The 25,368-nt window shown below is 40.2% G+C and overlaps 1 protein-coding gene across 1 annotated transcript in view; it reads right to left on the bottom strand.

Annotated features, from left to right (window-relative positions):
- LOC130170887 (inactive N-acetylated-alpha-linked acidic dipeptidase-like protein 2) overlaps window positions 1–19,812 on the bottom strand; it is a 431,329-nt gene extending 411,517 nt beyond the window's left edge. Inside the window, exons 1-2 of the mRNA XM_056378584.1 lie at window positions 19,696–19,812; window positions 15,923–15,959 (exon numbers count right to left, since the gene is read on the bottom strand). Coding sequence (XP_056234559.1) covers window positions 15,923–15,959; window positions 19,696–19,812 — 154 coding nt within the window. The remainder of the gene's footprint in view (window positions 1–15,922; window positions 15,960–19,695) is intronic.
- Between the last annotated feature and the right edge of the window lie 5,556 nt (window positions 19,813–25,368).

The following is a 25,368-nucleotide window of genomic DNA, read 5'->3' as shown; positions in this document are numbered from 1 at the left end:
GTATCTCCATCTCAGCGTATGAAGATCATCCTCGAGGGGGGCGTCGCGTAGCGCAGTGGGTTACGCAGGCGCCCCATATATAGAGGCTATAGTCCTCGCTGCAGCTGGCCCCCGGTTCGACTCTCGCATCGGACAGCCCTTTCCTGCATGTCATTCCCCCTCTCTCTGCCTCCCAATTTCCTGTCTCTCTACTGTCCATTAAAGGTACAATAAAAAAAAAATTAAAAAAAGGATCATCCTCGAGGGACTATCACAACAAGCATGAGAAAAGTCATGTGACCGATAACACAGCCAAAGAGTATAAGTACTGGTAATTTGTGCTAATTAGCTTAAATGAAGGTAGGTCCTTAGCTTATATAAGGCTATCATTAATGCAAGCACAACTGCTTCACCTTCTATTTGCACCACTGCATCCTCACACACATGATGTGATCCTGGCTCACTGAACTGGACTGCCAAGACATCAGATCTCACTTCAAGTGAGATACACTGGAACAAGGTTTTTCAAAGTGGAGATCCACTAGCCACCAGCCAATATGACAGCACTGCTGGAAGCATCTAACCTGTTGGCCAGCTACTCTGTAGCAATACCTTGAAAAGTCAATGGCCTGACAAATTGTGGTGGTTTAGAGAACAAGATGGGACAAAACCGTTAGGCCACTGTATTTTGCACATTGCATGTACACTAATATATCAGTATTGCCTCACAGCTTACTTCAAGTAATTTCATCAACCTTGTTCAAATCTCTGTCTCTGAAAACAGAAGGTGACTGCAAAGGGTGACACCTCATCATCAATTCTAATTACCACCCAATGAGAGAGTAATTGGTGGAAATTAATGCAAAACAGCTAATTTACATATTCATAATAAATATTACACCACATAAACACAGCTGTGAACAAATAAGAGTGAACTGAGTAACAACTGTGGTTAGCTAATGATTTCTATCACTTATTAAAACATTTTAAAAATGTATAGATAGAATGTATAGGGCAGCCATAGAGCCATACAGTGAGGTTATAGTTATATATTATAATTATTTAAATTTGCATGATTATAAACCACAAAACAAAAACAGTTGAAGATTTTCATAAAAAAGGAATCATGGAATCTTCCTGTTGGACTAAATCAAATCTTCAGCAGTTGAATGTGTGAATGTGTTGCACTTGCAGGTTGCTTTGGTTTCACCTTCTGTCCAGTTCAACCCAAACCAGCTCCATGTGAAGCCACTGTCTAGTTCTTTTCCTCTAATGTTTTGGGTCATTATCTTGCTTTAGGATGGACCTCTGACCAAGAAGTCTGTCTTACTTTTTCACCTGCCTTTTTCTTACCATGCTGACAGCAGTGTACTGTAATACTTCCTGCAGTACAGTATGGTCCTACTAATGCATCAGAGAGTTTGGTAATAAAGTCTCCAACACTGCCTTTGTTTGTAAGTCATTGCCATGTAAGAGCAGTTTGCATTAACTTTCAAGACTTCATTTACTTCTATTGCTGCAAGAAAGCTGGAACTTTACCAATTTCTTAATCCCCTTGGGCAGTTTACTGCATTTAAAGTTATTCACTGGACATGAACTGCTTCAATTTCCATTAAAACTGGAAAAATGGGGTCGGTTTGTATATAATATTACCTCTCATGCTTTCTGTCACTTATGAGTCTTTTCCTCGAGTGTATCAAAAACTATGCGGAAAGGGCAGATATTAAAAAAAACAAATATGGAAATCGATGTTACAGAAGCAGCTTCAGCTTCAATTGCAGACAATGCATTCATGTTATGTTCCTACTCACTGTTACACCAAACAAAATAAATGAATAAAAATAAAAAGGACTGGGCATTATGTAACCAAGACTTGTATGTCCAGTGTCTACGTCCACTGCCAGTGAAGGAAGTAGTGAAACCACCGGTCTGACATTCACGTCCACTTCACGCCATGATTGACCAGCTCTGCAACAGCAAGAAAGTAGCCAAGGTTTCCATTATTAATAGACCTGTTTCTGTCACTGTCACTTTATGTGGAACACTATTGTCTTCCAGACCAGACACTCTGAAATGATATCGCTCCGATGTGGTCAGACAGAACATTGTAAGAAATATTTCCCATGGATATTGGTGGCAGACAGGGGAATGACACATCTAACTTGTCACTGAACATATTTCAGGGTGTTGCCAAATATCAATGTTCTTACCTGGCGATAGGGTTTGTCTAAAGATACCTTGAGGGTATAACGCAATGCATGCTCTTAAGTACTGTGCCCTTCATTAATGATTTCAATTTTAACTTTTACCGTTTTGAGCCACCTTTGCAGTCAACTTCTCTAAGCAGAATTAAATTTTAGAAAACGGTAAATTACCACTGCAAACTTTATAAATGTCAGCAAAACGCTACAGTACAATGGTGTGTCACTAGACCCTGTTTTTTTCTGACACAATTTGCAGTTTATTTTTTTTTCCATTTAATCTCATAATTAATTAATTCATTTTGAGAATTTAATAAGCAACAAACAAACCTGACTTAATAAAGGCAGTCAGCCTCTCTAATGTCACTGTAAACTAAAAAGCCTCTTCGGCATACAGTTAATTCTACCAAGACCGCATCTGCACAGCAGCGTCAAACACTGAGGTGCATGGGGGAATGGTTTGACACTCCCATCTGACTCAAGCCTAATGGGGCAGCAGGGTCATGCTGTTTAATGGCAGTTAGCTTGCTGAGTGACAGCGCTGCACCAGGCCAGGGGCTCAGCTGTCACGGATCGCAGGTGTGCTGCTGAGTTATGTGTCATTGTAGGATGCGATAAGGTCGAGAAGAGACTGGGTAGGAGAGGGAGATAGAAAAAAAAAAAAGAGATACAAAAAAATAGAAATACAGCAGAGAGAGTAAAGAGAGAAAAGCGTATTGAAAGAGTCCGACAAGCATTTGTGTGAGGAGGTAGACAAATCTGACCAAAAGGTTAAAACACAAACAGGCACAAAACTGAGGATGATATATTATGGTAAACCTCATCAGGAATACGTTTAAGAAATTTGATTTGATGTAATCACACAAAATATATTTGCACATTAACTTGAAGCACATACAATTCACCGACTAAAGAAAGTAAAAAGAGAGACTCTGGGAAACGGACTCTGCTAGCCTGCACACGGCTGATGCCCTTGCATGCAATTTAACAGGGAAATGTCAGTGGCAATTATAATGCAAAGCTAACCTTTTGTGAGGAAGATTACTGCATTGATATGTTGTAGCTTGTCATGCATGCTGACAAAGAGTGCTTTCTTGACAATTCTCAGTAATTCTGTTGAGGGAAATTGCTTTGCCTTTGCCACTACTCCACAATACCGACATCAGAAAAGCTTCTTTATGGGGTGAAGCCTGTACTTTGTGGTGAATTTGGTACCAAGTAAAAACAAACCAACATTCAGGCATCACAGAGTTCTCAAAAATACACTACTTACAATTTAAAGCTGAATAAAATGTTATGTTTAAGGTTAATAGTAATAAAATTTTTCTGATTTTCTTTTATTATGATTATGAAAATATGTATATATTTTGAGACAACAATTATCTGAATACTATCACACCAACAAATTGACTGACTGTGGTAAAGTCAGGTCCAAGCCTATACAAAGAAAGCAGCCTTGGATAAATCATAGTATTTGTGGCTATAAGTCAGAATTTAGAAAAGCAGAGCAGAGATGGGTGTAATCAGCTCCCCAAGTACATTATAAGGCTATGAAGGAATTATTACTACACTACAATAATATTGTGAATAATGGTAGAGCATAATTCTTCTCTGAACTTATCTCTGTCCATCAGCATAACCCAAGATTTTTATCTTTAAGATTGTTGATCAGCTTGTAAATCTAACCCTTTCCTTGTGCCCCAGCTAAAACTTAGAACAAAACAAAAAAATGTGTTAAAGCAATTATTTTTAACAGCACAAAACACTAGCATTTTGTAAAACTTCTGTCCGGATTTCACAAGTACAGCACTGAGACAGCCCTTCTCAGGATGACTAATGACCTTTTAATAGATGTCAATGATGGGATGTGCTCAGTTCTTGCTCTTCTGTATGTCCATTACCTGCTCCTCAGAATGATTCAAGAGCAGTATGCCAAAAGCTTTCACATTCACCAACCACTTTATTAGGAATACCTGTATGCCTGCTTATTCATGCAATCTTCCAATCAGTCACCATAATATGGCAGGAATCCAATGCATAAAATCATGCAGATACAGGACAGAGAGTTTCAGTTAATGTCCACATCAAACATCAGAATGGGGAAAAATGTATTCTCAGTGGCTTTGGCTATAGCGTGACTGTTGGTTGGTTTACTTCTAAAAACTGTTGATCTTGGGATTTCCAGTCTCGGTTCTGCGGACTGAAACATTTTGTTGATGTAAAATAACTCGGATAGCCACTGTTTACAACTGTGGCGAGCAGAAAGGCATATCAGAATGTACAACATGTCCAACCTTAAGGTGGATAGGCTACAACAGTAGGAGACTACGTCAAGTTCCTCTCCTTTCAGCCAAGAACAGAAATATGAGGCTGCAGTGGGCACAGGCTCACCAAAACTGGACAGCTGAAGACTAGAAAAAGAAGCCTTATTTGATGAATCTGGATTACTGCTGAGGCAGCAGATGGTAGGGTCAGAATCTGGCATCATCAGCATGGATTCATGGACCCAAACCGCCTTCGGCCAACAGTCCAGGCTGCTGGCGGTGGTGTACTGGTGTGGGGAATGTTTTCTTGTAACATTTTTGGGCCTTTAGTACCAATCAATCATGGTTTCAATTCCACAGCCTATCTGAGTATTGTTACTGACCATGTGCATCCCTTTATGACCACAATTCACCATCTTCTAATGGCTACTTTCAGCATGTTAATACACCATGTCACAAAGTAAAAGTTGTATCAAACTGGTTTCATGAATATGACAATGAGGTCAGTGCATTTCGGTGGCCTCCACAGTCCCCAGATCTGAATCCAGGAGAACACTTTTAGGATGTGGTAGAACAGGAGATTGGCAGCATCAATGTGCAGCTGACAAATCTAAGAAATTATGCAATGCTGTCAACATGGAGCAGAATCTCAAAAGAATGTTTCCAACTTTTTATGGAATTTATGCCACAAGGAATTGAGCCTGTTTTGAGGAATATTATTATGGTGTTCCTAATAAAATGCTTTGTGAATGTTTCCTGAGCTATTGTAGCAGTTGTAAAGGACTGTGGCAACTATAAATTTGATGAGTCTGAATTGTACAGAAGGGAGCTGCAGCTTCAGTCTGGCACCAGAAACAATCTATGTGCCCCTTTGTGTCAGAGCAATGTTGTGCAACACAGTGAAACTGTTGCCTAAAGCAAAGAAAATATCATCTCTCGTCCATGTGCAAAAACATTGTATTGGGTTGTAGTAAATCTGTCTCTGTGTCGAACTATTAGGTCCTCCAGGTGCATCAATCAGGGAGCTCTGGAGGTTTTAAAGGTCCAGGTTAGGTCTGATAGGTGACAGGGTTTTTGCGGTGGCTGCAGGCCAACTGTAGGTTTGAACTCCTGAAAGCATTAGATTGACCAAATCAGTAAAATTGCTTAAACAGTGTGTGTGTCAATGTTCCTGCTTCAAAATATGCAAATTGGAGGCAACAATTAGAGGTACATTAAGGGAAATGGCAGTTCATGTAACAAGTTGAGAATAAATTAAAGTGAATGATACATTCACAAATACAATATATAAAGCTGTCATTCAAATTCAAATCAAAATGGCCATTCAGCTAATTACAGTGGCTGCCTTGCAATGTTTGATAGTATTGGATGGAAGATCTTGTTAGTACAGTTCATGCAGCGCAGACAGCAGAGATGTTACCCTAGATTCATCCCTTTGCTTGATATAAATTATTGTTTTTGTTATTTTTGTTGAGTTACTCAAGTTGCAAAAATGTTGATGCTAATCGTTTTAGTAAAATGTTCACAGACAGCATATTCGATTTCTGCCTAAATATCTGATCTTGCAGTGCAATATCCACTTTTAGTGACGGCAGCATTATTCATTTTTTATGGTTACTTTTAGGCACTCACAGCACTTTGTTAAGGTTAGGAAAGGATTATGGTCTCATACAGAAAAAGTTCACAGTGACCTCAGATACAGTTACTCTATTTACATTTAACCAAAGCTAACTACAGACAGGATTGTGGATGTGAACTCCAGTCTCTGGTGTGACATTGGCTCGCTTTATATGCTGGTCATTCACCCGAATCACCTCCTGGCGACTCTGCTGCCACTGCCATCCCTGCGGGTAAAGTAATTCAAATAATAATAACTAGAATAACTGCCTCTAGGTTGTATCCCTCTGCCTACCAGTCCAGTTGGAGGAAATATGGTCACAATCTTCACTTCCTGAGTTACAGTGTTTTTTAAGAACATCATGATGAACTTGACCATTGGGATATGAAATGTCATCACCTAGTTGACATTTGTGTTAAATTTTGTCATAATTAGTGCATGAATTCTTCGGCCAAAACGTGTTTTGTGTGGCCATGGTCACCTTTGACCTTTGAATAACAAAATCTACTCAGGTCATCCAGTTCATTTAGCCCAAGTGAACGTTTGTAGAAAATTTGAAGAAATTCCTTCAAAGTGCTGCTAACAATGTGGCAGATGTTAACTTGAACAGTGACTTTGACTGTGGACCATCAAAATTTATTCAATTCATCCTTGAGTCCAAGGGAATGACTGTACAAATTTGAATAAATTCCCTCTAGGTGTTTCTGAGATATCGCGTTCAAGAGAATGGGATGGAAGGGTGTACGGATGTACACACGTATGTCATGCCTCACCGGCGCCGGGTAATGACAAGCTAATATCACTGCATATATCAGATAAAAACTATTTACACTCCAGCACAGGCCACCATCAACCTGACAAGGAATCACTTATATATACACAGTGGGTGTCTTTGAAGCACATTAGCAATTAAGGCTGGCAGCTGTAGTGATAGGAAGCATAAAGCAGAGCAGAGTGCAGGGTAGGGTCAGTCATAACATGCCCTCTAGGAGCAGACATACAAGATCATGTAGCACTTTGTAAAACAAGTCTATAATTAGATCAATCCGGATGTTGAATATAAATGAAAATTTCACTTTAGCTCATTTGTAGTTCCCAGCATGCCATCATTTCCTCAGTCTAACATCTAACTCTTCTATTGTTTGTACGCAACAGATTACTGATTGATGGACAAAGTACATTTTCTTACAGAAAATATGAAACAAGTTTAGAGATAATATGAAGTAAGTGGTCCTTTATCTGGGGATTGCATCATTTTCAGTCTGAAAAAACCTTATATGCATTCTGTCCACAACATAGGTTGAAGTATCATTTAAAGTCAGATAACAGGCCATGATTGCTTGTGTGTGTGTGTAGCCTAAGTGATGCATTGGAGCAAGTAATGGGAGACAATGACTGCAGAAATGGATGACTCCTCAAAAGTCACCTTGAATGGAATTCATCATTTACACATGCGTTCATGCACACACATGCACACATGCACGTGTGCACAAGTGCGCACACACACACACACATACACACATACACACATACACACATACACACACACATGATTGCAGCCTATCCACAACTGGCCAAGGTCTCTTTCAGTATTAAGGACACCAAGCATGTTGTACTGTACTTGGTGAAATTCATCAGTCATGTCTTCTACTGAATCTGTTCATATCATCCCTAAAGATGACTTTCTTGTGCTGCAATTTCAGCTCCATATTTTTTGTGATAAATATGTTCAGGCCTTTCACTGTTTGAACTGGCATTTCAAAGGGTATGATCTCTTATCTAACATTGATAAATGTAAGGCTGTGTAAATGTAATCGCATATACAGTACAGCAAGGTTTTGGCACTTAAGATGTTAAGATTTTTATCCATCATCAGGGAGGATCAATCCAAAATTCATTCTGCAGTACGACAACAACTCCAAACATACAGCCAGCCCCTGAACTTAACATCATGGACTCGGTCTGGGATTACATGAAGAGACAGAAGACACAGAGACTGCAAGTTCTCCAAGATGCTTGGAACCACCAACAACCAGCCAAGAACCTGCAAAAAATATATGGAAGTGTACTGAGGAAAACTTGTGCTATTTTAAAAAGGCATAGAGTGTTCACATCAAATACTGATTTGATTAAGGTTTTTTAGGGTTAACTGCACTTTGCATGAAGATGACTGATGAATAAAAACTATCTGAGGCATTATTTTTGAAAACATTGGTAACTAACTTTTTAGTGCCTAAATCTTATGTCTGTGCTATGATCCATGTGTGAACAACTGATAAGTCATATATACTGTATATTGTATTGTGTATATATCTACTGAAATTTTGCTCCAGGGCAGGCAAACAGGGTTATACATGGAAAAAAAGGTTACATAGATTGTACCAATAATGTGGCATTCAAGGAGCAGGACTCATGTCATACCTTCTATTATCTGTGTATCTACTGTACCGAACCACAAAGTTTTTCCATGATTTAATTGCAAAAATGCTTGCAGTGCTAGGGGCCATGAGTTCAAACCACATACCCATTGAGCTTTACAAGGTCAAACTTTTCCATTTCCTCTAAGTATGTATGTAATTAAAATGCAACCAGTTTCATATAGATAGATAGATAGATAGATAGATAGATAGATAGATAGATAGATAGATAGATAGATAGATAGATAGATAGATAGATACTTTATTTATCCCCCTAGGGGAAATTCATGTGTCCATTAGCTCATTGTTGATAATAATAAAAACAGTTAATAATAATTAAATGACTCCACTTCCTTTGGCTGAGGTGTTGTATAGCCTGGTGGCAGTGGGAACAAATGATCTCCTGAACCTCTCTGTTCTGCAACACAGTGAGATGAGACGTTTGTTGCAGCTGTAGCTGCTTCTCTGTCCTGCCAGAATGTTGTGAAGAGGATGGTTGGTATCGTCTAAGAAAGCCTCCATCTTACATTGCATGCATCTCTCCACAACAGTCCTAAACGAGTCCAGACTCCTGCCAAGCACAGACCTAGCCTTTTTGACCAGCGTGTCCAGTCTCCTTGTGTTCATGTCGGACATGCTGCCGCCCCAGAAGACTGCAGCATAAAAAAGTATGCTGGCCACTACTGACTGATAAAACATGTGCAGCATCGCTCCATTCACTGAAGGCCATCGTCAGATCCCTGTACTCTTCTTCCTGCTCGTTCCTGATAAGCGCCACAATAGCTGTGTCATCTGAGTATTTCTGGATGTGGCAAGACTCAGAGTTGTATTTAAAGTCAGCCGTATACAGGGTGAACAGGAACAGAGCCAGAACAGTCCCCTGTGGAGCCCCAGTGCTGCTCATCATGGTCCCTGAGACACAGTTACCCAGCCTGATGCACTGTGGTCATCTTGTCAGGTAATCCACAATCCAGGACATGAAGCAGGGATCCACCCCCATCCCCTCCAGCTTGTCTTTAAGAATAGGGGGTTGGATGGTGTTAAATGCACTTGAAAATTCAAAGAACATAATCTTCATGTAACTAGCTGGCTCAACCAAGTAAGAATGGGCCCGGTGGAGCATGTAAAGGACAGCATCATCCACTCCAATATGTTCTTTGTAGGTGACCTGTAGGGGGTCTAGTGCATGTTCAACCTGTGGCCTCAGAAGGTGGAGACGCAGCCGCTCCAGGGTCTTCATGATGTGTGATGTGAGGGCCACCGGTCTGTCATCATTTATCTCAGCCAGTTGTCCTACTTAAGGGACTGGAACAAGACATGATGTTTTCCACAGGACCGGGACCCTCCTTGTTTGTAGACTTAAATTGAAGATCCAGCTGGGCTGCACAGTCCTTTAACAGCCTCGGACACACACCATCTGGGCCTGTTGCTTTTCCAGGACGTAGCCTCTTGAGCTCTGCCCTCACCTCCTCCGCTGTAAAGGACAGGAGACTTGACCCCTGTGTGGAGGGAGTAGCAGCTGCAGTGTCAGGTTGTGGAGGAGATGCCGTAGGAGAAGCTGCAGTTGAAGCAGTGGGAGAGAGAAAAGGTGAGGTGTCAAACTTGTTGTAGAACAGGTTGAACTCAATGGCCTTGTCCACATCACCTGTTGATGCCTGACTGTCCTTCTGTGTATAGCCAGTAATGGTCCTCATCCCCTTCCACACCTCCCTGGTGTTGTTGTGCTGCAGCTTCCCCTCTACTTTACTTTTCTAGTCCTCCTTCACCTGCTTTAATCTTCAGGTCTCATGTTGCACACACCTGAACTTCTCCCTGTCTCCATCCCTGACGGCCTTCTTTTTCTGGTTGAGGAGGGTCTTGATGAAACTGGTGATCCAGGGTTTGTTGTTTGGAAAGCAGTGCATAGTCCTTGCTGGTGTTACAGTGTCCATACAGAAGTTAATGTAGTCCGTGGTACATTCAACCATTCTATCAAGGTCAGGGTCCTTGCTTTTATCATTTTCCTGTGTCTCCAACAGGAAATTCCAATCTGTGCACGCAAAACAGTCTTTTAGAGATTCACTGGCCTCCGGGTTCCAATTCCTGAATGAGCAGGTGGTTGCAGCCTGCCTGAGTACACAGGGCTTGTAGGAAGGCTGAAGAAAAACCAAAACCATTATGATCTGATCTCCCGACTGGTGGTAGAGCTGAAGATGTGAAGGCCTCCTTGACGTTTGCAACAGATCAAGTGTCTTATTTTCCCTAGTGGGAAAGTCAACATACTGAGTGAAGCCAGTAAGGTGAGAGGTGAGAGTGACATGGTTAAATTCCCCCGATACTGCTGTAGCGTACATATGTGGCCTGGCATCAGTCAAAAGCCATTAAGGAAGTTCATTATAAGGACATGCAGAGTTACGGACCCACAATTGACACTTTGCGACTCTTTCCACCATCAAACTATCAGATTGATAGGAAACAGAGACAAAGGACCCCTCTTCCACAAACAGACCACGCTGTTAGCATAGCCGAACGACACAGAACCAGACCAAAGGTCAAAGGGTCAGCTCCAGAGGATTAACCAATGGACACCAGACAACTGGAGAATATAGGCAAAATCTCCAGTTTGTAACAATAAGACTTTGTCTATAGATATATGATTGTTTCTTGTATAGGACAAGTAACAACAAAAGGACTGATTAACACTAAGGTGTGAATCCTGGCCTGTGTGTGCCATGCATGAACACACACACACGCACACACACACACACCAACCTCCCTTCCTCTGTCCCTCTCTAGATAAGAGTCATAAACTACAACCCACATTCCAATCCTGGGTAGTGACCAGCAGAACTCTCTTCACAGACACAGATCTAAGGAAGAATGTAAAATTAAATATCTAACTGTTCTCTAACTCATGAGATGTTCCTATGCAGTAGTTTAATCCCAATCTTCTATCCCATAGAATGTTTGAAATGTAACATGTAGATTTTAAGACAATGTCCTTCATGTGACCATACTGTCAGCATCCTTCACACAAGGTAACACACTACATGACATCCAGAATGTGCATATCATTATTATTACAGTCGAAGAACTGCTGTGTAATCCATATGTATAGACCATTAGCTTTGGGAAATGTTTATATTGTTGTTTGATCAATTAACCACTTGTATCATAATTAATTCCAGGTTTGAAGGATGTAATATGAAATCAACACTCCTATTACTCCTCTCTGCCATTATTAGTGCAAGTAGTTTCATGTTATTTCATTTAATGTTTTGTGGTCATGGTGGAAGATGGATGTGCGAGTTTATAAGTAAACTCTAGATTTAAATTATTCTAAAGTTCAGTGGAAAATTACTCTCTTCTCCAAGTGGAAACACATGAGAAGGTGGGTGACGCCCTGAAACATGCGCCAGCCCCCAGGGGATAAAACAGTCGTGAACAATTCACACATTGCCAAAAGCCAAAGCCAAAAACCAGACCTAAGCCTAAATCAGGTCAGAAGCCCCGAGGGTCAGAAGCCTCGAAAATCAGTTCAGAGTTCACAGACAAGAAGATGCGAGATGCGAGAAACGATGCAAAAACTAGAAGCTGAGAACTTTGCTCAAAGCTCAGAGTCCCGGCTCAAAGCCCGGCTCTGTAGCCACGTAAACTCTTAGCTCTAAGCTGCTCGCCACAAACTCATGGCTCTTAGTCATTTTTGCACTTTTCGCGTCTTTTATTTTTGTTAAGTAACATGATTTTTGTCTACATGCACAATCCTTTATTTTTATAAGCCAAGTCAAGACCAACTGAACCAAAGCAACAGAAGTGCCTCAGAGTAGTTTTGTAACTTTTAATCATCACCAACTTTTCCTTCTGGAAGATTTTGACAACTTTAGAGTCATCTGGTCAACGCCAGTCTCCTCTAAAGTTATCCAACCAAAGTGAAGAGCATTAGAGTTTATTTCGCATCAACCCGCAAGAGACACCAGCAGATAACATCTGCACGACCGCCTGCAGAGAAGCCGAGCAGAAATCAAGAGTGCCCGAGACAGAAAGTCTCCTGGCAAACTCCACCAGAGCTGAACCGCTGAGACACCGGCAGAATCCATCATCGTGATAACGGGACACGGCCTCCAGGAGAATCCACCTAGATCCCGCGTCTCCAGGGTTACCTCGGCAACCACAGCCACCTGGGTTCCAGCCGATGGTTTTCAGCTACAGCGAAACTCACAGTAGGCCGGTCTTAACACTCTGCTCATGACTGGGTTGATGTTGAAATAGAGCAATATTTAATCATCAAACCTAATTCGTAGATGTAGTATCATTAGCTGTATAGCCATAGTGTATAGCCATAACATATTCTCTCCCACCATTGCCAACTCATCACACTGCTCATTTCATTATTATTTTCATCTTTATGATTATTACACCTTGCATTTACTCTGTACATAGTAGTTTAGTTAAATAAACTCCTTTATTTACACCCAGTTGTTGTCCTGTTGTATTCTTTTGACGTAGAGACTGGAGATCCATTGAATCGAGAAGTCATGGCTTCCGATATGAGATTGATAAATTTGGCAATGAAGTAATTCATTGTTGTCCTCCCAGAGCACTGGTGCCCCATTTCAACGAGAGTAAATCCTAAAATATGGCTTAACGCTATACTGCAATGAATGCATCAGTGTGCTGGGTCTGTACCCTCACAACAGTCTCGTGAATGACATCACACAAGACTGCAGGCTCTGCTCGTGGTTGAATGTAAACAACAGTGGCGACGATGTGAGAGAACTCCCTCGGTACATAGAACGGACTAAGACCAACTGCAAACAGTTCAATATTCCAACAGCAGATCTTCTCCTTCACCATGATATGACCGGTGTTGCACCATCTATTGTTCACAAGCAGAGCCAGTCCACCACCTTTATTTTTTCCACTTGCTCCGCTCGTACTTCAGTGAAGCCAGGTAAATCCACACAACGGTCGGGAGTGTTGTCGTTTAATCAGGTCTCCATGAAACACATGAGACTACACTATCTATGCTTGCTGGTTCTTCACAAGTGCCTCCAGTTCATCATATTGTTAGCCAGGGAGTTGACAAGTTTGTAATCCTCACACCAACTGAAGAAGTAGCCTCACAACTGGGAGTTAACCCCACACTGCTCTGATAGAGCTATTCAACAGACTGGGTTTGTGTGGGCAGCTCCCAAGTTTGTAAATGAATGAGTCTAACCCTGGGTCTCCTTGGAACACTTCTCACAGGCTGTTGGTCTAATGTCCCTGCAGAGTTTGTCTGATTGGTTAGAAGCATAAAGGCTGACAGCACCTACAGGGTTGCAGCCATGCCTTTGAGACAACATACATTTAAACTGAAAAACAACTACATCAAATCAAAAACATTCACCTTGCTTGATGCTGATTAGTGAATAACTTGAATTTGATCACTTAGAAAACCATGAAAACTGTTCCCATCAACAGCTCTTCAGCTTTGCTCTTTTAAACATGCAGCAGTGTCAGCCACTGGTGCCACTTCTATTCAACACAAGGCTTTACTTGTTGTTATTCATTGTCATTGCTTAATGGAAGGTCGACTACAGAGAGCACAACAGGTGTCCCACTCACTCACACACACACACACACACACACACACACACACACAGACATGCTTAGTCTAAGAAACCTGCTGGCTGCGGTCCACTGATTCCTCGGTGAGCGACATGCATCATTAACAGCTTTTAAACTGCAGAGGCGTCCTGCCTTCAGGATCTTCTAACAGGCCGTCTCCCCCTCTTTACAACATCCCACCCACTACACACACAGTCTTTAAAGTGTTACTAAAGAGGCTTAACAGCCCATTCCAAAAAGCCTGCATGGGGCATTTGTACTCCATAAAAAAAAAAAAAAAAAAAAAAATGCTACAAGCTACAAATGGTACTTCACTGAGTGGAGCATACTTATGGAGCGTACACCAGTTGCTGTGCTGAGATGGTTAAGGGCAGCAGCAGGTGAGTGAGAGCATTTTCTCTATAACACACTTTCCAATAATTGTTCAAAGCGGTGTGAGAATTGTGAGGAGTGGGTCTCGCAATGACTGTACTTGTACGTATATGTTCACGTGTTTAGAGAGGTGTTCAGGATATGAATATGTCAGGACGTGATGTGAAATCTGAAGCAATTGTAGCGTGCAGGCCTTTTCTTTGAAGCGACTGCATTAACAGGCTGATGGAAGGTAATCCTTAATGAAAAAGACATTTCTCGTGGTGATTTTGAACATCAAAACAAGCATTTGGCTGGTTCAGCAGGGTGGATGCGCTGCGAGCTGACTAATCCTTGTAATGTGCCATTAAAACATCACATAATGTATAGACTGCCTTACATCTGACGATACAACTTTAATGAAAGTCCCAGCGTTTGATGTCGATATGATGCATGTGTATTTAGCAACTACACACTGAGAATGTGTTGTTATGGTGAAAACTGAAGACTGTAGTAGGTATTATGGATATATATTTATAAATATAGGTTTATAAATATAAGTTTACGTATATAGTGAGGCACACACAATTGTGCCTCACTCGCATGTTTCTGAAATGACACTGTTAGTGTCATGGAGCTGACGTGAAATCCATGTAACTGCACTGGAATTCAATCCATGGGATTAAATGCCTTAAAGCGATTGAAAATTGTTTGGTAGGTACAAACCGATAAAGCAAGTAACAACTATGAGCAGCAAAATTAAATGGCTTTATGTCTGACAAGCACAGTAAAAAGAATGACTGTGAAAGAGTGTAAACATTGTGTATCGTGTACAAATCTGAAACCCTGTCATATTTTTCAGATGTATCTGTTGTTACAAAAAGGCTACTCCATTTATTTACGTATTTCTGAGTGTTTAGCGAAACATTTTCGCATTTCATGGATCCGAATTAAATTTAAAAGCTTAAATTTCATCAACTCTTTCGCCGTAATAATGCTGGTAAACCGTATTATTGCCAGTACAGACATAATATAATAGAAATTATCATGCGTATGAATTAAATCTTACAGTAGAACAAAAAAGGCATCACAGCGCTGTAAACAAAGTGCAGAAATATGCAAAGATTTGAATCGCGAAACATTAAAAGCAAAGCGACATTTCTTCCCAAACCGCAGAATAAAATTATTTCAGCGAACATACGAGATCAAAAAGATGCAGTGTATCTTTAATTCGCTGCCTTTGTGTCGACGGCAGCAATAGCAAGGGGATCCCAGGCAAACCACAAAGCCAAGGGTTAAAGACGATACCATGCTGACTCTCCCTAAATGACATGCCACGCCATTTTACCAGCTCTTTATTTCCCCGTCATTGCAAACCAGCTCCAACTTCCTGCTCGCTTGCATGCCGTTTCATGGACAAGGATGAGAGAAGCAGAACAGGGAAAAAAAGGAGGAATCAGTGTTTCAACAACATAAAGGGAAGGTTATTGTCTGCGGGCTTACCCTGGGAGAGACGGAGAGGGCCTGAACCTGCCAGAACCTATCCACAGCGACCGGGAGCGGGACCTGCGAGAGACCAGAACAACAAAGACAGTTTGTGACAAAGCTGAGGCGCCGCAGTCCGAGAGGAGTGAAATCAAATGTGACATTTTTCATTTATTTGTAAATGCCTCCTTGGCGGCACACTCACTCGAAACGACAGTTGGGCTCTTACCAAGTTAAAGGGAGCTGATGGTAGAATAGAGGGATCCTGACAGAGGTTGTAATGAGATGCCGCATTAGGGCCGCTCTCTCATCCACTCTCCCCTCTCTCGCCCAGGAGCACGCCCTTCACTTCCAATCTACTACCCCAACCATTTGGAAACGGTTAACCCTATGAAAAACTACACTAACCCTCTTTGGTGCTCTGATAAAAAATTCTTTGTGGGGTTATATTGCCAGAGATGCCTTTGATGCTACAAATACCTTTGTCAGAGGATTTTGCATTTGGAGCCTAAGAAGGTTGGAAAATGATTCATATTATGCATTACCTACCCAAAAAATAAGAAACGGTGCATCGTCTGAGGCTGTGAACCATAGAATTGCATGGATGGAAAGTAACTGGTATCTACTGATGTAATGTACTTAATTACAAATTGGAGTACTCATACTTTTATTTGTATTTTCACTACAGTTTATCTGGAAATGTTGTACTTTTTACCCCAGAGTCGCTAGTTAGTTCTCTAAGCATTTACAAAATAAAAGTAAAGTGAGTTAGTCTAAATCCAATCTAATTTAATCTAGTCTGACTTGGTTTGTGTATGGATTGGATTGTGTTGTGCTGACTATACATGGGACATATCTGTTAGAGAACCCCCAGTATGCTTTGAGCCTTAGTTTATGTTCTAAAGTTTCTGAAGTAAATATTCTTGCATGTTTAGGCCTGCATGATGGAATTTTCCTGAATTTAACAAAATTATCTAATTTCAAGGTTTGAAATTTCATTCCCATGAGTTCACTGTTTTCAGCTTGTCACATTCTAATTGATGCTGCAAGTACTTCATCTGGTTTATGTCCCAACCATTGGGGGACAAACCAGATGAAGTACTTGCCTAAGGGCCTTTTCTGATGATCAAAATAATATTAATTAGAGCAGCAAGGTTTGTACATCTACAACAATGAGTACCAACCTTTAAGCAACTGCAGGATTATTGGTCAAAAGTGTCTTCAAAGGTTACTTTCACAATCTCCATTGTTAATAATCTAGACTATGTCTACAGCCATGCTAACTTTGAGCTAAATGCTGTCAGAGAACTTAACATGCTAACATTAGCAGTGCAAACAATGTACAATGAACGCTGATGGGAAAGTATTGGACAAAATGAACATTTGACTTGGTGTTAGTGGATAAAAATTCAGAATATCACCAAAGTCATTGTGATTCATCCTTCGGGGTATTATATACAGCTGTACAAAATTTCATGGCATTCCATGAAATATTTCCATCTGGACCAACATGGTGGACCACCTAGACATCCTGGGCTGTGGGTTGGGGGCACAAAATAATAATACCTACTCGATACAATAATATAATTATAACTATATGTGCTTTTAGCATTTCAAGGAAAATAAAGGTTGTACTAAGTATAACTACAGAACAGAGGGCTTTTGAAAAATTATTTTAAAAAAGTGCATACGTTTACAAAATAAAATAAGGACTGAAGCTTGACTTTCAATTTTTCTTCTTGGTTAACTCCAACAATTCACAGACAATCTCAACCATTTCTTTATAATTAACAATCTCCACACATTGAACAGCTTTAAACGCCCCCTTTTCTCTTTATGTCCCTCTTCTATCCCACTTTCCCCACTTATTTCTCCAACACCCTCTCTCACCATGTGTGTGTTTCGCTCACTGACTCGAGAAGCAATGATTGGCTGAGCAGCGTCACATTACCAGCGCCGTAAAGGCTGCAAAAGCTGCACCGCTTAAAATAGAAAAGGCTCCGTCAAAATTTGAGTAATTCTCAATTTATAGGCTATATGTACAGGTCCGGATAGGACGGCGTCTGGGTGCGAATCAGGATCATTAGTGACCTCTGAACTAGACTTAACGTAACTGTATTTAAAGCAGTTAAAACTAGTTTCACCTTCAGCTACTTCCGTAAAAAGTATGGCTCTTCTTCCATCACTTCCGATTTGTATATCATATACTGCATCGTAAGATATATTAAATATATAAACATAGAAACCCATAACCACAAAAAGTTACGTTAGCCATACCAAGAGACGTTCAACATCTGACACATAGGCAATACAAAAAACATTATCATTAAAATGACTGAACAACCATTAAAAGTAATGATTGAGTCATAATTTCCCCCACAAACTGGGTCAAGCTGGAAAGAGGTCTCAGTGGAGGAGCTTACAAGGGAAATGAACTATTACCCTCTACAAGTGTGTGGTGCCCTCTAAACTGTCCTCACAGATTGAGAGAGTGTGCTATATAGTGGGCAGCATGTGAGCAATGAGTTATGTACTTCATTAAGCTCAAGTAATTTCCCTCCCAGATATCACATCGCCTTCAAGCCTCTCAGTAATCCATCCTTGCAGCCATCAGCTAAATTTAGTTCTCCGGCGCACAATGCCACAGCTCGTCACAACAATGTAGGTAAAGGCGTCTGGCTGAGTCAGGGGTGTACAAGGTGCCATTGAAATAGCAGTACTTTAATATAAACCAGAATATTCCCTTCTAAAATCCGCAGGTTTTCAGCGGCAACTAATTCATCATCCTTACTTATTTAACTTGTTCCTCAATAATTCTACTGATGTAATTAGGTTCATCAGCAGCATGATTCCAATTCTCAGCAGGATTATCCACACTAGAATATACTGTATTTAAATCCAAATTGTATTAGGCCCTCAGCGAACTGTGAAGAAGTTCATCTAACATAAACCATTTAATTCTGTCAAACTTCTTCAATTGTAGTTGTTATAGTGCACTAGCGCTGTTATTGTGCAACCAGCAGATTGGGATAATGCTTACTTAACATTAATTCTACTTTGTACTTACTGCAACAGTGCACAACAATGCAGCAGCAGTGCATGGCTCTGCTTCCTGTAATAGTTTTGTAACATTCACCAATTGATATTTCTTTCTGCAGGGCAAGTAATAGACTGCAGTTTGAAAGCTGTACTACAGCATGGATAAATGTAAAGTCCTTAAAGCTGCTCTAACCACCGGTTTATATTAACAATGCATCAAATGACAATATGCAAGATGTAAAGTGTTGCTTGATGTGACAAATTTAGAGAGAATTATCACCTGTCTATGCAGTTCCCCTCAGTTCTAAGGCTCTAGCCTTTCAGCGTATGTCAACCCATTATTTTATTTTCATAGCCTTAAACTTGAGTGTTTTAGTTCAGTCTCAACACTCTGATCAGCTGTAGCAGGCAAAAAAATTCACTAACATACTAACTAGCACACTGTACACTTTCCTACCCACTACCCAATGGCTATGTTAGTGACCAATTTGTGAACACAGCGTAGCTTCTAAAAAAAATAGACGTTTACTTCAGGGGATGATGGAGAAAGCTAACACGTTTGCGTCATCAAATTAATTAGATGTTATCATTGGCAATGGTCAAAAACGATAGCTGAAAAAAAATCAGTTTGTTTGACTGCACTGTAAACAGATGCACAAATTTCTCTTTTTATGTTGCTTTTCTCACAGTGTAGCTGCTCACGGCATATTTGATGCCCCCAGTGGCTGATAAATGTGTCATTTTGAACAGACCTCGGGGAACTCTATTATTAGAGCACGCTTGGTGTTAACACCCGTAACCACAGGTTCTGCCAAGTCAACCAGGACTGAAATCTCAAAGCCTTTAATCCATGTTTTTATAATAACCATGGTTCAAATGGCAATGTGTAATGTGATAGGGGTAGCTGATACTGACAAACAAATTATGACACAATTTTGCAGCATCTCTCAGCTCTACAGAGTATCTTTCAGCTCAATGTTTGCTCAATGCGGACTTTATTTATTTCACTTTTCCTGCTCTTATCATCATGTTTCCAGCTGCCGTTTATAGCCGTTTTCAGCAAATAAAAAAGGTTTGATGAAGCAAGTGAACACAATGTGCCAAGCACCAACATTTAGACAGACAAATTTAGACAAACTTATGAGTTTGTGGAGCGATAAACAGAGTTAAAAGGAGAGTAGATATTGGACTAATGCTCTGAATCTGTTGAGGGCCTTTAGGGATTCTAACTTAAACAGCCTTTAATTGAAGCCATTATGTGTAGACATTTGATGGCATACACTTTTGTTTATTAAAAAAAAAAAAAAAAAAGCCAATCAGTTCCATCTGTCTTATATGATTCTACCACCATAAGAACCAAAATCAGGAAATTTTCAATTCCTACATAGTGTCTTTGAATGAACAACTTACAGTATAAAGTGACTAGGATTTGTTACCATATACCCGAGGAACTATACATTATTGCAAGTAAGTCATACCATATCAGACAGTTGATGTTATATTAACATTAAAATAACTCTTCACATGTAATGCCTAAACAGCAACAACTGGGTGAAGGAGTTATTACGGGTTTTTAGAAATTTCTGTTTTATAAATTCAAAACTGTGGTCAGTTAAGTGCTTTCTGTCTTGTTTTATGTGTAAGACAGAAGCAAATTGCAAAATGAGAACAATGAAAGCTATAAATGTCACGAATAAAATAAGAAAAGACAATAACATCAACAACTTCACTCATCAAAAAGTTGACATTAACTTTCACTCGGTGCCATGTATGAACCCTAAATCTTCCAGTGTGACACCTACTCATAACTTATATTAAAAGGGGCTGATATATGAACTCATCAGCTTGAAGGCATAAATTGTTTGCTCAGCTGTTGGATTACTAAACCTACCCGCCTCAGAGTGTGGATGGTAAAAGTGTCAGAACCACTGACACTATAGAACACCCCTGTAAAGTCGCTGTCCATCAGGATCTGTGCACATCCACGCAATGTGCCAATTCCGACATTAACATTTTATCCACCACTGAAATTACACATATGTCCGTGTCCATAGCAAGCCTTTACAAAAAAAAAAAAAAATCCCTCACAGATCTAGTGATTACAACAGACACTCACAGATGTCTCAGCTGCAGCATCTGAACAAGAATAGACCTGAAATTGCCTGTAACGATGCATTGAGTTCCCTACAGTGGGCGATACTAAGTGGTTATTTTTTTATGAGCATTTTCAAATCCTGACTTTCAATTTAATGCTTTGGCAGAGTGTTGAGTGAGTATGGGAACGAGACATGCTCACAATGTGAATTTGCTATTACAATTTAAATATATACTGTATTTATAACTTATATCTGTAACTTGGGCATTAGTGGAGCTTGAAATCATCAGGTAATGGACAAAGACATTAGGAAAAGATTCTTTCCAAAATACTGCCTAAGGCTTGTCACACTATGCACTCAAGTGCATGGAAATTCTCTTCAGCACACATTCACATTTATAAACCATGGACGAATCAATACTGCATTTCATTGGGTAAAATTTTGTAAATGTTTGGGCCTTCCAGGGTTACTAGTGGTCTTTGTTCCTAATCTTTCTTCTTTTTTTTGGTCATAGCTTGATGAAGTTCACACAACCTAATTTCAAAAAACTTAGCTGGTGGAGTCTTTTTGCTGTTTCAACAGAATCATGAGTCTGACGGTCGATAAATGATCTAGTGATAGCTAACTGCACATCATTTTCCAGCCACACATACTCTAGCTAGGTAGCTAGGTAATGCCCAATTCTAGCAGATAGTTAACAGAAGTTGACATTTTTTAGATATACTTTCTAACACATCACTTCAGTATTTTTCAGTTCATCGCCTTAATCAAGATCTCGCTGTCCTGTCAGTCTGCAAAACTCATATACGGTACATGTGTTGTGGAACCTGAAAAGTTGAAGTGTATCACAGAATTTAGAAAAGTTCAACAGCAGCACATTAGGAGTGTGGCAAACTCTCACAACTCTGTGCTATCCTCCTGATTGTTGAAGAGAACCTATGATGGCCATTTTTAGTGTTGATCATCATTCAAGATTTTATACTGTACTCTCTTCACCCTCTGTCAGAGGTCAGGGCTCTTTAAGGCCCCCTCCTTCCTCTGGAGGGAGCTACCATGGCAACGACACATTCTGCACGTTTTGTGTACACAAACTTTGGATGACAATATTCATAACTTGGAATATTTTTATGAGAACCCCTTTTGCTTTTTTTTTTTTTTTTTTTTTTTTTAATGTGTGGACACTTCCGGGCTAAAGGAATATAAATAATGGAGGAACAGACAGACAGGCAACAGGCAGGGAGACGCCACGGCTTCACCTCCTGCTGGTTTACGATGCCGGTAAATCTGAATGAATTTAACGTTAGTGCGCATAGTTACTGAAAAACGAACTCAGCAGTTAAACTGTGGATAATTTATCTGAGCTAACGAGGTACAGCATGTCAACACTGAAACATTTAAGCATTTCTAACTTTGCTCTGTTGCTTCTTACTAACATGATCAGGTCGCAGTAATGCGGTTTATATCCACATTAAGCATGAAATACTGTTGTACACAATAACCGTTGTGAAAATCTAACTGTTCATGATTTTTGAAGCAGTCCTCCTTGAAGTGCCGGCTCACACTATAGAAATCTTATACTATAGAAAAATTAAGAACACTGTCTTTTCGGCATGGCTACAAAACTAATAACAACTCTTCACCATAAGTAGTTATGTGCTGTGCCTTGGGTGGGGGGTTCTGCCAAGCTTGCAGGGGGTGTCCAGGTTGCAGGTGGGCTGCACCAAGAGAAGTATTGAACGAGGCCTTTCATACAAAGGGGAAAACCCCTACATAACACATTAAGGAAAAACTCAGGAAAGCATAATAGGTCCCCTTTAAAGAAATGAGAAAGACAAATTGTCATATTGTCATGTTGTTTGACTAACATAACCACATCGTGCTGTCAGTGCTCTAAGCTATAGTTGTGTATGCTGTTCAGACAATGTTTTTCTCTTCCTACTCATATGATCCTGCAGCTAAGCCCAACTCTGGTGAAGAGAATAAAGTCACAACTCTAACTTTTATTGTTTTTCTCGTAAAGTAACTCAGCACCTCTGGAGATCTGTAGAAGCTGCATGCTAAAACTGTGTGAAAGTGTGACATAACATTAAACTGTTAATGGTTGGTGTAATAAATAAATCAGAGCAAGTCTTATATCTTGATAAAATTATTAAATAAATAAAAAAAAATAAAATTACAGTGACTCTTTGCATCTTGAGTGCTTGTACTTTGCATTTTGAAACTTGTAGAATCTTCATGCTGAGACAGTGTCCAGTAGGCTTTGATATTTGATAATATAAAATATTGCAATATTGCATATTATATTTATTACAAAATAAATAAATAAGTAAATACTCCTTTGCCCAGTTTTGGATATCGCCCAAGCCTAGTGTGCAGTCTCCTCACTTCTGAAGCTGCCTGTATTACAAATTCAAACTATGCTAACAACTTACAAACTATGCTTTGAATTACAAAGGCTGTTGTTTTCCAGATAGCTGTAAAGCACTTACACCTGCCTTTACTATGTTCACATTATGGAATCTCAGCTCAATTAAACTTCAACTTAAATTATTGCGTTATTTCATCTTCAGTTAAGAAAATGTAGGTTCAATTTCCCAGCAGACTAAACTAAGGGGGAGTGACCTTGCCTGACACATTGTTAAATGGACCAGCAAGAATGTTTTCTGTGTGTATGTAAAAGGAAAGGCTGGCTGTTAAAAGTCCACCATTTTCCCATTTCTCTATGTCATTGATGCCTGACAGGCTGTAATTTTCATTCTCTCACTCCAGTGGAGCCTACTGAGCTGGAGATTATGGAGATGACGGTTTGGATTTTTAAGCACCCTCTTCATCTCATTTTAAATCTCTATAATGTCTGAGCATAAATAAAAACAGATGCCTTTTATAAAACAACCGGGCAGTGGAGCTGAATAACATTGTGCTTCAGTGAGCTCACATTTATTACTGTCGCTGTTGAGTGAACACCTCCTCTAGTCAATGTCAATCTACATGTCAATGGAAATCTCCTTTGACTAATGGCTTCTAAGCCTGAACTGAAAATCTTGGGTAGAACATTAATTTTCTAATTTTCCTGTCAGTGTCAATTTCATCATTCATCATGTCAATAATACTGTATTGTTCATGTGCAAAAGCCCTTTAAGATTTGCCTGTGTTAACTGATTATCGGCAAGAGATCAACCGCTGTCAATAAGAAAAAGAGCTTTAATTAAAGCTCCAAAATCAGTTAATCAGTAGTAGTGACTCAGATTCATTTAATTTGCTGGAGACAGGGAATGTTAGTGACAGTGACCTGATCCTGTTGAGTGGAAGAAGGAGGAGGGTCAAACTGAGGGAGCGTGTCGGTGGTCACTCCTGCATTAAATGAACCACAGGGTTTGAATCATCTCCTTGACTCTTTGCGACTTTGTCAGTTGGGGGATCTCTCCAACTGACAAAGTCTGAGCTTTCACTGGCTTCCTTGGGGCAAGATCAGACCATTACTTCTCCACTGTTACAAGAAAAACTGTCGTTTAGCTCATAGGCCTTGGCCCATCATTTTTGATGCAAGCTAAAGTGTTTCTCTGGGTGTACACCAGTGGCGATTGCTCTAAGACTGCAAGGGAAGCTCAGCTTCCCCTAAAATGTCAACAAAATAAGTGGTCAAATATATACTGTTGTGTGTACATTTCATTGACTAAATATGCACTAGAACACGTTCATCTTTTGTTCAGAATCAGCTACTTATCACAGGTAACCGCTACGACTTCCTTCTCATTCATCCCCGCAGCACCACAGAGCTTTACACAGTGTAGACGCCGAGCGTCTACTGACTTCAATGGGGAAGCAGAGAGTGGGTTGTTCCACTGCAGCGAAACTAGACGGTCATTGGATAAATGCTGGGCTTTGTCCCGACCATCGGACGCTCAGCGTCTCTGGGGGTCTATGGGACAGTGGCCTGGCCCGGACGCTTGGCTTCTGAACGATGATTGGATGATCTGTCTGAGGCTGAGTCCCTTTTTTATTGACAGCGAAATGAGCGAATCAGCGATCTTGAAGTATAAGCATCCACCGGATCATTTTTCAAGTTTTTCATTCCGTTGTTCGGAGTTGATCTGGAGACGTTACTGATCCTCAGCGACTTTGTCTTTGTTAAAAACGACTAGCGGTATGTTTGGTGACTCTCTGCTGTCACTCTGCAAATTTATATATAAATAAACAGACATATTTTATGATGTAGGCCGAAAATGAGCTTCCCCTCATTATAAGACCCGCAGCCGCCACTGGTGTACACTAGCCAATACAATGTCTAGAACTGTATGTGGAAGAGATCAGGTAGTTACCACAATCACT

Source organism: Seriola aureovittata, chromosome 6 (genome assembly GCF_021018895.1).
Source record: "Seriola aureovittata isolate HTS-2021-v1 ecotype China chromosome 6, ASM2101889v1, whole genome shotgun sequence".
NCBI lineage: Eukaryota > Metazoa > Chordata > Actinopteri > Carangiformes > Carangidae > Seriola > Seriola aureovittata.
This window is presented reverse-complemented; position numbering and strand designations above follow the sequence as displayed.